General features: G+C 38.3%; 1 protein-coding gene across 1 annotated transcript in view; it reads right to left on the reverse strand.

Moving 5' to 3' along the window:
* usp43b (ubiquitin specific peptidase 43b) overlaps positions 1 to 17,612 on the reverse strand; it is a 121,651-nt gene that overhangs the window by 33,400 nt on the left and 70,639 nt on the right. The window contains exons 4-6 of the mRNA XM_016248210.1: positions 14,104 to 14,196; positions 12,516 to 12,651; positions 11,943 to 12,087 (exon numbers count right to left, since the gene is read on the reverse strand). Coding sequence (XP_016103696.1) covers positions 11,943 to 12,087; positions 12,516 to 12,651; positions 14,104 to 14,196 — 374 coding nt within the window. The remainder of the gene's footprint in view (positions 1 to 11,942; positions 12,088 to 12,515; positions 12,652 to 14,103; positions 14,197 to 17,612) is intronic.

Genomic DNA, 17,612 nt, shown 5'->3' on the forward strand with positions numbered 1-17,612 from the left:
CTTGAAAAAATAAGCAGTATTCTCAGCTCTCAAACGCTGGGGGCGTGTCCGCTGTCGGGGCTAAACCATGCCCACTCGTGGGAAAGCTGCTGTCTTTCTCAACTGCCAAATACCAATACAACCTGAACGGATGCTCCCTCTAGCAGCTTAATAAGGAGAACCAGCTGTTTTGTAAATTATCTCAACCACGTAATATACGTGATGAAGGCATCGCTAACTAGTAAACTGTAGGCTGTAGTAACCAACAGTAATTTTTCTTTTTTTTTAAGATTTATTTTTGGAGTTTTTGCCTTTTATTGATAGAATAGTAGTGAGACAGGAAGCGAAGTGGAAGAGAGAGGGGGGATGGGATCGGGAAAGGTCCGCGAGCCAGGACTCAAACATTGGACGCCCGAAGCGCAATGGCGCTACATGTCGACGCGCTGCCCATGAGGCTATCGGTGACGACTGTAACCAACAGTAACGACAGGAACTTGCAATTGAGCGGTGCTAATGTGCTCTAGGTATTAGGCGTGTTCAGCTTGAAGCAGCGCTGCGCAGACTGATCGGTGTATGACAACAAAGTACTGTGAAACCGATTCGAAAGCGTAAGGCGCGTCTGCTTTCTATAGCTCTCACTGTACTTTGATGTCACACACCGATCGGTCTGCACAGCGCTGCTTCAAGTCAAACACACCTCTTTATAGTGTTAGGGGAGAGGCCATGCTCAGTGGCTCCAGTGCGTCACCAACACATGATTTCAGGCCCGCTCAAAAAATCCTGAACACAAAAATGGTGAAAACCGGTTTAACGCCACAATTCAGGATTGCAAAGTTCACAGTCTTTGTAACGTGTTTCAGCAATACGTTTCTAACATTTCTAATGTGTTTAGAAATAATTCTCTGAATCGCCTTTTCACGGACTTTAAAGGTGCACTAAGTGATCCAAATGCTGTTGATATTTGAAAGTACCAAAACAAACACGCCCATACCGCGACAGGACCTCGCCCCTATTTTGATATCTCCGCCCCACACGTACGTACACAACCCTGGCATAACGACAATCACGGAAGCGAAGATGACACACAAGCATATTCAAACAAATGCCAACAAAATCAACGTTACTCACCTATCAAAAAGAAATGACGCAACCTCGGCATCTGATTCCAGGCCTTCCCACTCCTTGAGTTCTCTCCACCGCTGGAAAGCTGCTCCGATATTTAAGCGGGTCCTACCTTTTGCCTGATCGTAACCCTTCTTTTTAATGTTTTGTTCCTCCGATATTTTCCTCTTTATCCTCCAATTCTCTCTATCTATAGTCGATCTGATAATATCCGTCTGTGCACTCAAATTGAGCGCTCTCTTCTCTCTATCATTACAAGACACGCCCCCTTACTGCTGATTGGCTACGAGTGTGTTTTGGGACTCGGTCCGACACTGTGGTCAAAAAATTGCTTAGTGCACCTATAAGTACCTAGAGCAAACTAACCAAAACAAGCCAAAGGCTGGCATTTTTTTTTTTTTTTAATCACCCAGTTAAATTTATGAGGGACAGAATAGCCTCATATCTTCAAGGTGACATCATTAAAAGCATAAGTGTGTTATATCTGCACCTTGAACATCAACAAACAGAACTGGAACTTTGAAAGGGTTTTAAAGATGCTCCTCATTGGACAAACAAACTGTCCCGCCTCAGACTTTCTATAGCTCTCACTGTACTTTGATGTCACACACCGATCGGTCTGCACAGCGCTGCTTCAAGTCAAACACACCTCTTTATAGTGTTAGGGGAGAGGCCATGCTCAGTGGCTCCAGTGCGTCACCAACACATGATTTCAGGCCCGCTCAAAAAATCCTGAACACAAAAATGGTGAAAACCGGTTTAACGCCACAATTCAGGATTGCAAAGTTCACAGTCTTTGTAACGTGTTTCAGCAATACGTTTCTAACATTTCTAATGTGTTTAGAAATAATTCTCTGAATCGCCTTTTCACGGACTTTAAAGGTGCACTAAGTGATCCAAATGCTGTTGATATTTGAAAGTACCAAAACAAACACGCCCATACCGCGACAGGACCTCGCCCCTATTTTGATATCTCCGCCCCACACGTACGTACACAACCCTGGCATAACGACAATCACGGAAGCGAAGATGACACACAAGCATATTCAAACAAATGCCAACAAAATCAACGTTACTCACCTATCAAAAAGAAATGACGCAACCTCGGCATCTGATTCCAGGCCTTCCCACTCCTTGAGTTCTCTCCACCGCTGGAAAGCTGCTCCGATATTTAAGCGGGTCCTACCTTTTGCCTGATCGTAACCCTTCTTTTTAATGTTTTGTTCCTCCGATATTTTCCTCTTTATCCTCCAATTCTCTCTATCTATAGTCGATCTGATAATATCCGTCTGTGCACTCAAATTGAGCGCTCTCTTCTCTCTATCATTACAAGACACGCCCCCTTACTGCTGATTGGCTACGAGTGTGTTTTGGGACTCGGTCCGACACTGTGGTCAAAAAATTGCTTAGTGCACCTATAAGTACCTAGAGCAAACTAACCAAAACAAGCCAAAGGCTGGCTTTTTTTTTTTTTTTTAATCACCCAGTTAAATTTATGAGGGACAGAATAGCCTCATATCTTCAAGGTGACATCATTAAAAGCATAAGTGTGTTATATCTGCACCTTGAACATCAACAAACAGAACTGGAACTTTGAAAGGGTTTTAAAGATGCTCCTCATTGGACAAACAAACTGTCCCGCCTCAGACTCATGCAATTGGTTGAGCCAATGTTGTTGTGTCGGGCCAGTCTGGATGTGCAAAAAGAGGTATAATGACTATACTTCTCAGGAGAATTAACTTACTTAAAGTTTTCTTTGTAAATTGAGACTGTTTATTAACTGATTTTTTAATTCAGCATTTTACTGTTTTAATAATTTTAAAGCACTACAAAACCAAAACATCTACTAACAAAAAGTACCAAAAACTACCATGTATTTGTGTACCATAAAGTTGGACATGTACCATGTCAGTACCATGATACGCTATACACTGCTCTTCAAATGTCTGGGGTCATATTTTTTCTTTCTTTCTTTCTTTTTCTTGAAGGAAATTGATTAAAAAAAATATCACCGTTTCTACAGCAATATTAGGCAGCACAACTGTTTTCAATATTGATAGCAATGTTTTCTTCAGCAGCAAATCAGCATATTATAATGATTTCTGAAGGATCATGTGACACTGGAGTAATGATGCTGAAAATTCAGCTCTGCATCACAGAAATAAATTACATTTTTAAACGTTCAAATAGAAAACATTTACTTTAAATTGAAATAATATTTCACAATATTACTGTTTTTAATGCATTTTTGATCAAATAAATGCAGCCTTAGTGAGGACAAGAGACTTATAAAAAGAGACTTATCAAAAGCATAAAAAAATCTTACTCCAAATCAACTTCAAACTTTAAAAACAGTAGTGTTTATTTATAAATCAATGAATTAGAAGCATCAAACTGGCTGCAAAATAGCAAACAAACACATTAGTATCATACGCAGTGTTGGGCAAGTTACTCTGAAAATGTAATCAAATTACTGATTACTGATTACTCCTTTTAAAAGTAATCGTGTTACTGTTCTGCTTACTTCATTTCAAAAGTAATTAGTAACATTACTAGTTACGTTACTTTTTTCTCCATGAAATTTATGAAATCCCAGCATACACGCTCCCGATAAATATTTGTTATTAAAGCATCAACATTCACAGAACACTGTTATTTTTAACTAAAGTAAGCGGCTGCTGCGTGCATGGTTTGGCATGGCAGAATACCAGCAAAGAGCACCGCATTTATAATCTCTAAAAGACATCTCAGTTCATCGCAATCTCACAAATCTCTGTTATAACACAATGAATATATGCATAGTGAATCTTTCAGAAAGTCTACAATTCGTGTGTTATAATGAGAGGATTCGGGAGCACGCACATTTCAGCACTGCATCAACGCTGCAAACACGTGTTATAGCCTAAATAGAAACTCTGCATACGCTTGCACCTGTTAATCGTTTATATTTTATATTAAGTCATGTTGCTTTTGTGCAATAGATGAATAACAATTTATTTGTTTTAGATATTTTATGTTTAGATATTTCTATTTTGTGGGAGTCCCGTGAATCATTTTATTCTCCCGCATCCCGCACACACAAGAGTGTCTACCCACTCGCAGCAGCACTCGCCCATCTTGTCCCGCGCCGCGCTCTGTTGCGTCGGGTCTCGCGGGAGCAGGTGTCTAATCCACTGGCACTTGACTCGACAGTGCGTGTGCTACATCCTTTTTACAATCTCTAGATTATAAAACACTGCATTCTGTCAGCAATGTAACGTGGCAGTAACGTATAGAGACCTCGGCTTGTAACTATACTCTAATTACTATTTAGAAAATGATAACGCGTTAAATTACTCCGTTACTAAAAAAGTTATCAAATTACAGTAACGCGTTACTGCCCAACACTGATCATACGTCATGCAAGTGAGCAACGGGCCATTCATTGGTATATAATAAGGAAAAATAAGCAATTCTCTCTGGATCTTAATGTCATAGTCTGTCTTGCTACTATCTGACAAAGCCCCTTTCAATCATTCACTCTCATTTGCATAAACACTGGCCTATGACTGCTTCACGATTTATGGCAAATCAACTTGACGATGACGATCAGCAAGACCGTTACACATTATGAACACATTACAACAGGAAGGTCACATGTGCCATCAGGGACAGATGGAGAGCTGGCTGGCTTTTTAATCAAGAAGAGACATTTTTATGGTTGAACATCAGGACAGCTCTGTTTCCCAGCATTCTGTCTCAAGGTCTTTTCATATCCGGTTTTCAAAATGAAGAATGGGATGGTGTGACCTGTGCTGACTTTAAGTGGCTACGCTCATGCAATCTTTCTTCTTTTCTGTCACTTGACGAACCCCACTGAATAGGTTTGAGGTTATCACTCAACAGTAACACTGTGAGATTGTTAATTAAACACCTCTCCTCTCTACAGATCTCTGCTGCACAGAGCACCTCCACAGAATACCTGGACCTAATAGAAGAAATACCTAAGGAAACTAGATAGAACCTGGTCTCACCCATGCATCTGGGGCTGAAATGATTAGTCAAAATTATCAATAACAAATATTTTTGTTGTCGAACAGTCCTTTAATCTCATGTGACCTAATGTAAGGACTTGCAATAACACGGTTTGCGCTGTAGCACAAGACTGTAAATTCAGCCCTCCTGCATGCAATCCAATAGACAAAGACACACACGGCGCTTATGGAAGCATGCCGGAGTGCAGCTGAACCAGTAGAGTGTGGGAAAGTTTTACAAAACGACAAGCAAAAAATGTTTTCATTTTTCAGTTGGGGTAAAAAGAAGCTTGATCTACAACGGTTTATTGTAAGTGAATAGGGGTGTGCGAGTATCGGTACCGAACGGTTCACGGGGAAAATTCCAAATGGAAGTGATCATCCCTATCCCCTTGGAGTGGGGACTTTGGAGTGAGAAGGGCACGTGCGTGCCATTATGTAGTCGTTTGGAACAGAGGCGTCAAGCCCATTTCTGAGCCAAGTGCATTTTGAATGCAACTTCCAAAAGACAAAAATCCACATTACTCACTTTTGTGGCCAGTGGTTTAGACATTAATGGCTGTGTGTTGAGTTATTTTGAGGGGACAAATTTGCACTGTTATACAAGCTGTACACTCACTACTTTACATTGTAGCAAAGTGTCATTTCTTCAGTGTTGTCACATGAAAAGATATAATAAAATATTTACAAAAATGTGAGGGGTGTACTCACTTCTGTGAGATACTGTATATATATATATATATATATATATTTTTTTTTTTTATTTTTTTTTTTAATATATTATATAGCATATTTTAAAAACTTTTTAAAATATAAAATTTATGTTTATTTGCAACAGTTATGCTAACAATAAAAAGACATTTATGACAGTAAAACAGCAATATCTGCTGACAGACACCATGCTGCGTTGTCACGGGAAGATGCGAGCTGAAGAAAATTAGGAAATCACGTCGCTCCCTTTGCCAAGCGCATTCCAAACGACTACATAATGGCACGCACGTGTCAAATTTGGAATTTGCCCCGAGAACCGTTCGGTACCGATACTCATACCGGCACACCCCTATTAGCGAACATTCCTACACTGCTGAGAGCTGTGATGCTGCATACACTCTAAAAAAAGATGGTTCTTTAAAGGTTCTTTATATGCAGTAATGGTTTTATTTAGAACCACAGCATTCTGAAGAACCCTTTCATGCTGAAATGGTTCTTTGTGTCAGAGGTTAAGGTTCTTTATTCTCGCCCTTTTGTTTTTCAAATCTGTAACTGACAAAGCACCTCATTACTGATTTTCTGGAGTTCAGTGATCCAACTACAGATTGTCAACACACTCTCAACAGGTAAATGATTTCATTCTTAACATTTAAATACAAATTTAACTTTAAAAATGAAACTGGCTTCCAAACAAACATGTTCTTATCTTTTTTTTCAGTTTTTGGTCACATATAAGTGTGTGCAGCTCTGCTAAACTGTGGAAACTTCTCTCCTCTTTTCCACTAAGTAAGTAAAAGAGACAATAAATTTATAATTCATATTGTTAGATTTTTTAAATTATTACTTGGGTTTATGTAACATACCCAGTCACAAAAAATATTAAAACTATCCCATAACTTTGTATCACTTTTTTCTTTTAAGATTGTGAAGGGCTCACATACTGTCCATTTTTGCTTTTAGCCTTCATAAACAATTGTTTTTACACAAACACATGGACACACTGTAACTCTTAACTCAATTGTGTATTTCAGATGTATCACATCCCACAACCTCATCATCTGCAGAGAAAAATCGCCACTTAATCACACCAAAATGATGGACTTAAAGGCATCATATTGATTGGATTGTGATTGTTTCACTGAAAGTTGGTTTTCATCACATCTATTCTTGCTCTGATGTCATGCTGACGTGTGCAAAACAACTCTCGCGACGGCGAGGCGGCTGTGTCGGATTGACGACACAGCTTAATGCTCATTGGTTCAGACAACTGTGATGCTGCGGTTCTCTTCTAAAATGTTTTATTTTTATCTGATTTCATATGATTATGTATTTAAATTATGCATGAATGTTCCCAAACACTATGACAGTGCGATCTTTGTGTGAGATAATGTGATTGTTGTCATATTTCTATAAAAATCTAAGTAAAAATGGATGATAAATACACCTTTTGTACGGAATTAAATAGCAAGCATTTTGAGTGTCTTGTTCATCATATTTATTTTCATATAAAAGCAACAGAACTGAAATTATATCATGTTTATTAGCAACACAGCATGTAAGTGAGAATAACGCGATATCTGCCTTTGATTTTGTTGGTGATCTGTTCACTTCTAGAGGTCAGAACTGTCCGTCTTGACTGCACTTATTCAGAACTGAAATTATATCATGTTTATAAGTAACACAGCAAGTGAGTGAGAATAACGCGAACATCTGCCTTTGATCTTGTAGGTATCTGTTCCACTCGAGAGGTCAGAACTGTCCATCTTGACTGCGCTTATTTCACTCCTCCCCTCACTGCAGCCGCCTACTCTCGCCTTCATTTCAGGCAAGGCAAGCTGCATCTCAAACAAGCCTAAGAAGAAGAAGAAGAAGAACTGCACAATCCTACACAGCTGCCTCGCCGTCGCAAGAGTTTTTTGGCACACGTCAGCATGACATCAGAGCAAGTCGGACGTAACTCGGACACTTAACTCGGCATGCATCTCGCGGTGATCGATTTTGCACAGATTTTGCTCATCTCAAACAAGCCTAATGCTTGTTTTTACACCAGCGGAGCCGTGGCACGTTTCAGAAGCATCCCAGAGGCGGCTCTCAGCGCTAAAGATATGCGCCTCGCCTTTTTTTGAAGGCAAGAGTGTGCGCTCAAATATGCTCTAGAACCATTCTCGCAATACTATGATGTCATACACCGATCAGTCTGCGCAGCGCTACTTCAAGTCAAACACACCTATTGGGTTTGTGGTGGTGTTGTTGTTGTGCGCGCTAGGGAACATATATCCGTCATCGCATCGCTATATCATTGATATCGCGAAATGACACTTTTTTTTTATCATGTACAAATTTATACCAGTATTATCGTGGACGGTATGATATGGCACACCCCTTGAGTGCACTATAGACTCCCTGTGGAACAATTCCACTCATTCTCTGCTATAGGAAAAGAAGAATTGTACTGTATCTAATTTTGTTAAATCATCTAAACCAACAACATGTATGTTAGACCCTATTCCATCTAAGCTACTAAAAGAGGTGCTTCCAGAAGTCATTGATCATCTTCTAAATATTATTAATTCATCATTGTCATTAAGATATATCCCAAACACTTTCAAACTGGCTGTTATTAAGTCTCTTATTTAAAAAACACAACTTGATCCTAGAGAATTCGTTAATTACAGACCAATCTCAAATCTCCCTTTTCTGTCAATGATACAAGAAAAGGCAGTATCCTCAGAACTATGTTCCTTCTTAGAGAAAAATGGTATCTGTGAGGATTTCCAGTCAGAATTTAGACCGTATCATAGTATTGAGACTGCTCTCATCAGAGTTACAAATGGCCTGCTCTTATTTTACAATCATGGTTATATCGCTCTATTAGTGCTACCGTATCTTAGAGCTGCGTTCAACACTATTGACCACAACATTCTGTGAAATGGCTAGAGAATTATGTTGGCATTAGTGGAATTGCATTGGCTTGGTTCAAATCCTTCTTATCTGACTGTGATCAATTCGTAGCAGTGAATGATCAGGTATCATATTGATCACAAGTGCAGTATGGAGTCCCACAAGACTCTGTACTAGGACCGTTGCTTTACATGTTACCCTTAGGAGTCATCATCAGAAAACATGGAGTTAGCTTTCACTGTTATGCTGATGATACTCAGCTCTATATTTCTTTGTGGCCCAACAAAGCATACCAATTTGAAAAACCAACAGAATGCATAGTTGATATAAAAAACTGGATGACTAGTAATTTCCTACTGCTAAATTCGGAAAAAAAGAGGTGTTAATTATCGGACCAAAAACCTCTGCATGTAATATTCTAGAACACTGTCTAACACTTGATGGCTGCTCTGTGAATACTTCATCATCAGTTAGGAACCTAGTGTGAACTTCAAATCCTTCTTATCTGACTGTGATCAATTCGTAGCAGTGAATGATCAGGTATCATATTGATCACAAGTGCAGTATGGAGTCCCACAAGACTCTGTACTAGGACCGTTGCTTTACATGTTACCCTTAGGAGTCATCATCAGAAAACATGGAGTTAGCTTTCACTGTTATGCTGATGATACTCAGCTCTATATTTCTTTGTGGCCCAACAAAGCATACCAATTTGAAAAACCAACAGAATGCATAGTTGATATAAAAAACTGGATGACTAGTAATTTCCTACTGCTAAATTCTGAAAAAAAGAGGTGTTAATTATCGGACCAAAAACCTCTGCATGTAATATTCTAGAACACTGTCTAACACTTGATGGCTGCTCTGTGAATACTTCATCGTCAGTTAGGAACCTAGTGTGAACCTAGGAACCATCTGTGCTATTTGATAGCAATCTTTGCTTTGAAAGCTATGTCTCTAGCATTTGTAAAATCGCATTTCTCCATCTTAAAACATAACTAAATTACGACCTATGCTCTCAATGTCAAATGCAGAAACATTAATTCATGCATTCATGACCTCAAGGTTAGATTATTGTAACGCTTTATTGGGTGGTTTTTCTGCACGCTTGATAAACAAACTCCCGGACCAAAAACCTCTGCATGTAATATTCTAGAACACTGTCTAACACTTGATGGCTGCTCTGTGAATACTTCATCGTCAGTTAGGAACCTAGTGTGAACCTAGGAACCATCTGTGCTATTTGATAGCAATCTTTGCTTTGAAAGCTATGTCTCTAGCATTTGTAAAATCGCATTTCTCCATCTTAAAACATAACTAAATTACGACCTATGCTCTCAATGTCAAATGCAGAAACATTAATTCATGCATTCATGACCTCAAGGTTAGATTATTGTAATGCTTTATTGGGTGGTTTTTCTGCACGCTTGATAAGCTGATCCAAAATGCAGCAGCTAGAGTTTTTACTAGAACCAGGAAGTACGACCATATTAGCCCAGTTCTGTCAACACTGCACTGGCTCCCTATTAAACATTGTATACATTTTAAAATCTTGCTAATTACTTATAAAGCCCTGAATGGTTTAGCTTCTCTGTACTTGAGCGAGCTCTTATAGCATTATAGTCCTTCACGTCCACAGCGAGCTCAAATCTATGGCCATTTGATTATACCTAGAATATCAAACTCAACTGCGGGCGGCAGATCCTTTTCCTATTTAGCGCCCAAAATCTGGAACAATCTACCAAACATTGTTCGGGAGGCAGACACACTCTTGTCAAATCTTGTTTAAATCTACATTAAAGACCCATCTCTTTAACCTGGCTTACAGATAACACACTATCACATTTCTATAATTCAAATTCGTTAAAGGATTTTTAGGCTGCATTAATTAGGTCAACCAGAACCGGGAACACTTCCCATAACACCCGATGTACTTGTTACATCCTAAGAAGAATGGCATCTATGCTAATATTAGTCTCTTTCATTCTTATTCCGAGGTCACCGTAGCCACCCAGATCCAGTCTGTTTCCAGATCAGATGGCCACTGCAGTCACCCGGATCCAGTCCATATCCAGACCAGATGGAGGATCAGCACCTACGTAAAAATGACCTTGACAGCTCTGAATGTCAGCAGAGACCATGCTAACAAGAATAAGCCCTAGAGACAGATCCCCTGCGAAGACCTCGTCACCTCGACAGCCATCGGCACAGACCACGGGAACCAGATGAGTTTTCTGCCCATTTCTGACTTGTGTTGCAGCCTGGAATTAAACCACACTATGCTGGTTTCGTTTGGCAAGAGGAGAACTGGCCCCCGACTGAGTCTGGTTTCTCCCAAGGTTTTTTTTTTCTCCATTCTGACACCGATAGAGTTTTGGTTCCTTGCCACTGTCGCCTTTGGCTTGCTTAATTGGGGACACCTAATTTCTGGCATTATTGTCGACTTGATTCCACAGATACTATTTGAACTGAACTGAGCTGGACGATGACATCACTGAATAAATGATGAACTGACTTTAACTGGAAGATTGAGTGATTTCCTTCGTCCTCTTGCATTATCGACAAACTACTTTCCTGTTTAATGCTGTAATGCTGCTTTGACACAATCTGTATTGTATAAAGCACTATATAAATATAGACTTAGTATAGAAAATAGAAATAGTGACTTGACTTGACTTACATATGTTCAGGCTGACCATCAGGGCATAATGGACCAAAAACAAAATCACTGAGGAACTTATACTGTAATTAAATCCATTCTAAATCTATACCCCAATATCAGTCAGAAACACAACTGTTACTGAGCTGGACGATGACATCACTGAATAAATGATGAACTGACTTTAACTGGAAGATTGAGTGATTTCCTTCGTCCTCTTGCATTATCGACAAACTACTTTCCTGTTTAATGCTGTAATGCTGCTTTGACACAATCTGTATTGTATAAAGCGCTATATAAATATAGACTTAGTATAGAAAATAGAAATAGTGACTTGACTTGACTTACATATGTTCAGGCTGACCATCAGGGCATAATGGACCAAAAACAAAATCACTGAGGAACTTATACTGTAATTAAATCCATTCTAAATCTATACCCCAATATCAGTCAGAAACACAACTGTTATATTTAGATGTTGGTGATTAAAAAAAAAAAAAAACCTTAAAAGGTGCCTATAATCCTCAAAAACAACCTCTACAGTTGGCTACCTTTACCTGAGATTCGTGCAGATCCACCCCTGATGTAAAGGGGTGGAGCTTGGAAGGCATAGATGATGTCACTCTCTGCAATGCTGGTCAAGTCATCGCCATCAAAGAACGAGCGCTGGAAACCTGTTGTGTAGATCTCTGTCAATATTACCTAAAATAACAGATAATTAAATATGGAAATTATTGCAATTATTGCAGTTATTATTATCATTAAAGATAAAGATAAAAAGAAATATTTATATTTAAAACACATCTCACATTTGATGTATCAAACAATTTACAATTAATAATACCAATAATTTCTGTTACATTTTAGACATTAAATAATAACTAACAATAAAATAATCTTCTGATAAAGCATAGAATTGCATCTAAATTACAAACAAGTACCATGGTATTATTCTGAGTACCATGCAAATACCATAGCATATAATCTTTCGGTATCATGGCATATAAGTCCGACAGTATTACCATTTGACACAATCACTGTAGCAATGCAGGAGGGAAGGTGGTTTGGTCAGGTGATATATTGTGTGCAGGCATGAGGTCTGTCTGTGTGATGCTGTGTACACCTGTCACCTGATCAGGAGAGATCTTGCCCTCATCTGCCACCATCCGGCGCAGACATGCCAAAGAGCCAAAGAGAGGCACAGTGAGCCCCACTCTCAGATACCGCTGTCCTTTACTGCTAAACACCAAAGTCACACACACTGGTCTGCAGAGAGAGAAGAAAATGCATCCTTTATGATCTAAAAGGAGCGTTTAAATTTAAAATATTACTGAAAGCAATAAAGGGCATCTAGAAATCTCAAACAATCTCTGTGTAGGGCTAGAAAAGCTAGTGGGTGGGTGTGGCTTCAGCAGGTGGGTGTGGCTAAAGAATGAATCTGACTGGTCACTAAGTTACGCATTTAACCCCCGTTGGTATCTATTCAAAAGCAGCTGTGTATTTTGACCGTGCAAAATACACTAACGTTCAAAAGTTTGGGGTCTGTAAGATCTAATATGCTGATTTGCTGCTCAAAAAACATTTCTTATTATGAATGTTGAAAACAGTTGTGCTGTAATATATTTTAGTGGAAACCATGATCCTTTTTTCGTGACTCAAAAGAACAGCATTTATTTGAAACAGAAATTTTTTGTAACAATATAAGTATCTTCCCTGTTACTTTTGATTAATTAAAGCCTTTTTGCTGAATAAAAGTACTAATTTTGTAAAAAAAAAATATTACTGACCCCAAACTTTTGAACTCTATATAGCTCTTCCTAAAGTGATGTCATCTTCTCCGAAGTGACATCATCTACTACTTTACCATTATTTATACTGTCATCTAGTTTCCCTCCACTATTACAACCCTGCTGATATATGACCTAAAGCCTGAAAACGCCCTTCTCAGACATAAACTACTGTGAATAAGGGTGGCGTTGTGGTAAATGCTGAAGGATTTGCCGGAAGAAATAAGGCAAACAGTCATGTAAAAAGTGCCTCAAACAGATTACTTCCCTTTTAACTGGTCATGTGTTCTGCCCTAAAGGAATAGTTCAACCAAAAATGAAGACTGTATCATCATGAAACCTGTACTGTATATAGCAGAATGTCCAAGCTTAAGCTAATGTTCAGTGAAGAAGACTTTAGTTTCAGTCTGTTCCTCACACAAAGTTATTATATGGCTTTAGAAGACTTGGAATGTAGCGCATAAGTCTTGGTTAACTACTGGGTAAATGTGTAGGTCTATATTACCATATAAGATGACCTTTATTTAAGGCTATTGTATTCATTAGGATATTGACATAAGAACTGTTTTTGTCAAGTTTCAAACTTCCTTTAAACCAATATAAAATGTCATACCGGTATCATCCCTCCTGACCAGTATAACCGGTATTACCATATAACATGTTCATATAAACATGTACATTCAGAAATATTTTATCTGACATTATAGCATGTGGGACAGTAGTTTTGCATTTGTGAACATGAGGGTGGTCCTTTCCTCCAAAAAAAAGATTTTCCTGGCAATCCATCTGCTGCTGCTGGTTTGAATGCTTCATTGTTTTTTAGTACAGAGAGGCTAAAACTGTTAGAATACACCCACAACAAAGAAAACAATTACGCTTTTGCATGAATCAATGACTTCAAAAGGCTTTAGTTTGGTACAATTGTACTCACCTTGTCTGTCTTAGAGGTATGGGGAGGGAAATGCACAGAAAAGGATCAAACGTGTTGCTCTGCTTAAGACAATGTGGGCATGTCAGAGATGACCTGGAAAAAAAAGACAGGAAAAAATATGGTTTCTTCCGAGTAGGCAAGTGAGGCAGTGTCTCCTCAAAATAAAACAACGGCAATATTACAAAATATTAAATTAAAAAGTGTATAAATCACTAATTTTTCTAAAGAAACATTGTCCAACAGCGACACCAGCAGGTAAAGTTACAGCAGGAGTCCGCATCTCTCTTGCCTCCCCTGAGCCCATTGAGTTTTAACAGACCCCCTAAAGTATGCGGTGAGTTTGGTGGGGGGTAATTGAGATGAATGGGGGGAAATCATGTGAGAGGAGACAATGCCTCCATCGCAATATGATTGGATCTGACTTATGTTAGGCTGTGATTCGTGCACGTTCTGCGTTCGTGAATCAGTCTGAATGAACAATATGGCATTAATGGGAAGACTCATTTAAAAAAGTAAGTAAACAACTCACACACTTAGATAAATAATCACGTTGTTACATCAAAATGAGACTTAATATGGCCTGAAAACATGATGTGTGGGAGTTTTTAGTGAGTAATCAGCTTGGTGAAATTTAAAGTAATTCTCTGTCTGTGACCAATATTTACTGAGCTTTGGTGACTGATGAATCGAATAATTCAAAAACAGTTAAAAGTGAACTATTAAAAAGAATAGCTGAACATAAGTTCACAAATAAAATATATTGTTTAAATTGTTACTGCCTTCAGATATTATTTTGGAATAAATATAAAATGCTGGCCTAATGGTTAGAGAGTCGGACTCGTAACCCAAAGGTTGTGGGTTCGAGTATCGTACCGGTAGGGATTGTAGGTGGGGGGAGTGAATGTACAGCGCTCTCTTCCACCTTCAATACCACGACTGAGGTGCCCTTGAGCAAGGCACTGAACCCCCAACTGCTCCCCGGGTGCCGCAGCAAAAATGGCTGTTCACTGTGTGTGTGTGTTCACTGCTGTGTGTGTGCACCTAGGATGGGATAAATGCAGAGCACTAATTCTGAGTATGGGTCACCATACTTGGCCACATGTCACGTCACTTAAAAAAAAAAAAAAACACTAACTTGATGAGATTCATACTTGGCTTTAATAGAATATTGATTACATTGTTAATGTAAAAATATAAAATAGAATCGTTTTTTCTGGTAGTGTAAGTAATGTTTATTTAACCAAGAACATGTGACTGGGACAGGAATTTACATTTGATAAAAAAAAATTCAGAACACCACCGCACACCACACACACACACACACACACACACACACACACACACACACACACACACACATATATATATATATATATATATATATACATATAATATTACATAAACAATCAAGCTATTAGCCACTGTATTGCTTGAATGAGCCTCAAGGGATGTTCAGAGGAAGTGATGTCACAGGGAAGAGGAAGCACACAACATCTCTTGGGAAGAATTATTGTTGTAGCTACGGAAACTGATGCTCACAAAATCACAATTGCAGTTTTTTGCATCATCCTTGCCACTCATTTACAGAATGATTTCAAACTCACTACATAGACTTGTTCAGAACCTGTATTGTTCAGAACCTAATCTATCTGTCTGTCTGTCTGTCTGTCTGTCTGTCTGTCTGTCTGTCTGTCTATCTATCTATCTATCTATCTATCTATCTATCTATCTCTGTCTGTCTGTCTGTCTGTCTGTCTGTCTGTCTGTCTGTCTATAATTAAGATACATTTTGATATACAGTTTATCTACAGTTAAATCTATTCTTCTTAGAGTATCTACAACACTCATAAATACGAATGCTTTTTTAATTTAAACAATTCATGTTCTCCCTGCTGGCACTTGCCAGGTCAGTGAGGTGGAGACACAAATAAAGAGAGGTGGCTCGAGATATTTTTAGTGTTAAGGAAAGCCCTGTTCATCTCCAGCAGCTGTCAGAGTCTTATGTGGAGACTTCAGCATTTTAACTCTGAGCTCTTCGGGCTGCAGTTCGCCCACATGTCTTACTACTGAAGACAAACAATGCAGCAGCAGCGCTCCACTTACACAGAATAAAACAACCTGATCCAAGTCCGTGCGGATAGTAAAATTGCAGGTATTAGAAACCAAATGACCTCAGTCACTATAATTTCAAATCTTGTGTTGTTGCTGTCATCAAAAAGAAACAATGCATTGAGCCAGAAATTAGATGAGAATGTATCAGATGATACTAAAAGCAAAAAGCTATTCCATTGCCAGATGATGAGATCACTTTTATAATAAACACATTTAAAACAATTCTTAAAAGGGGTGAGCATACACAGACTTCTAAAATGACTGTTTTAGGGGGAGCATAAAAGTAATCCGATAATCACAATCCTAAACTATAGTTTGTAGATTGTGTTTGGTTCACTAAAAGAGTCATTCTTTAGGGAATCGGTTGGACTACATTGTTTGAGCTGTATAATTTACTAAAGAGAACCAATTCATAAGGATCATTTACTTGGGAATTGGATACTAGTCGCTCTGTATGTTTTTGATTCACTAAAAAGATCCGTCTCACAAGAGGCATTCATTTGGGAGTTAGACAATACTAGTGTTCTGTTTCTGCATACTAGCGTACTATACTTGTACCATATATTTCCATGGCAGAAATACGAGTAGTATGCTAGTATTCGGTTCCAAATTGAGCATGTATGCTTGATTCACTAAAAAGATTCAGCACATAACAGTCATCGCTGTATGTTTCGTCTGTCATTCAGTACGCTGTGCCGTTCACATCGGTAGAAGAACGCAAGAACAAGAAGCATTAACTAGGGATGTAACGATTCAGTCAACTCACGATTCGATTCGATTCACGATTTTGATTTCACGATTCGATTCACGATTTTTTTTTTAACAAAATGAGATTTAAGACAAAATAAATTAAATGTGTCCTTTTATTATTGCTTGGACAGAATACTGTATGTTTCTTTGTGAAATTGAAATATAACACTATAATAATATACTAATATAGCATTTGTAAATTACTGCTCTTTGGTTGGTTTTGATTGCTTCTATTGTCCTAATTTGTTAGTCGCTTTGGATAAAAGCATCTGCTAAATAACAACATTTTAATATAATGTAAATGTAAATAACAAACCTAAATTGAAATTTTAAAACAAGCCCCAAATCAAATAAATAACACAAATAAAAGAAAACTATTCATATAAACAAACTAAGGCTTTGTCTGTGCTCTTTCCGTTTAAAATTAAAGGCAACCACTGCATTTTAATCCTGATCCAAACAAAGATGCTGCATACATGCAACATAAGCAGTTTAATCTCACATTAATCTCAAGATCTAAATTACATTGTACAATTTCGAAATTTGAAGCAAAAACAGAATGGGTTGACTTCAGTTTTGTGAAACTATGCATAAAAAATATCTGCATGAAACAGAAACAGCAGACGAGCTGAATGAGACGCAGATTC

This window comes from Sinocyclocheilus grahami, unplaced genomic scaffold (assembly GCF_001515645.1).
Source record: "Sinocyclocheilus grahami isolate Dianchi unplaced genomic scaffold, SAMN03320097.WGS_v1.1 scaffold870.1, whole genome shotgun sequence".
Lineage (NCBI taxonomy): Eukaryota > Metazoa > Chordata > Actinopteri > Cypriniformes > Cyprinidae > Sinocyclocheilus > Sinocyclocheilus grahami.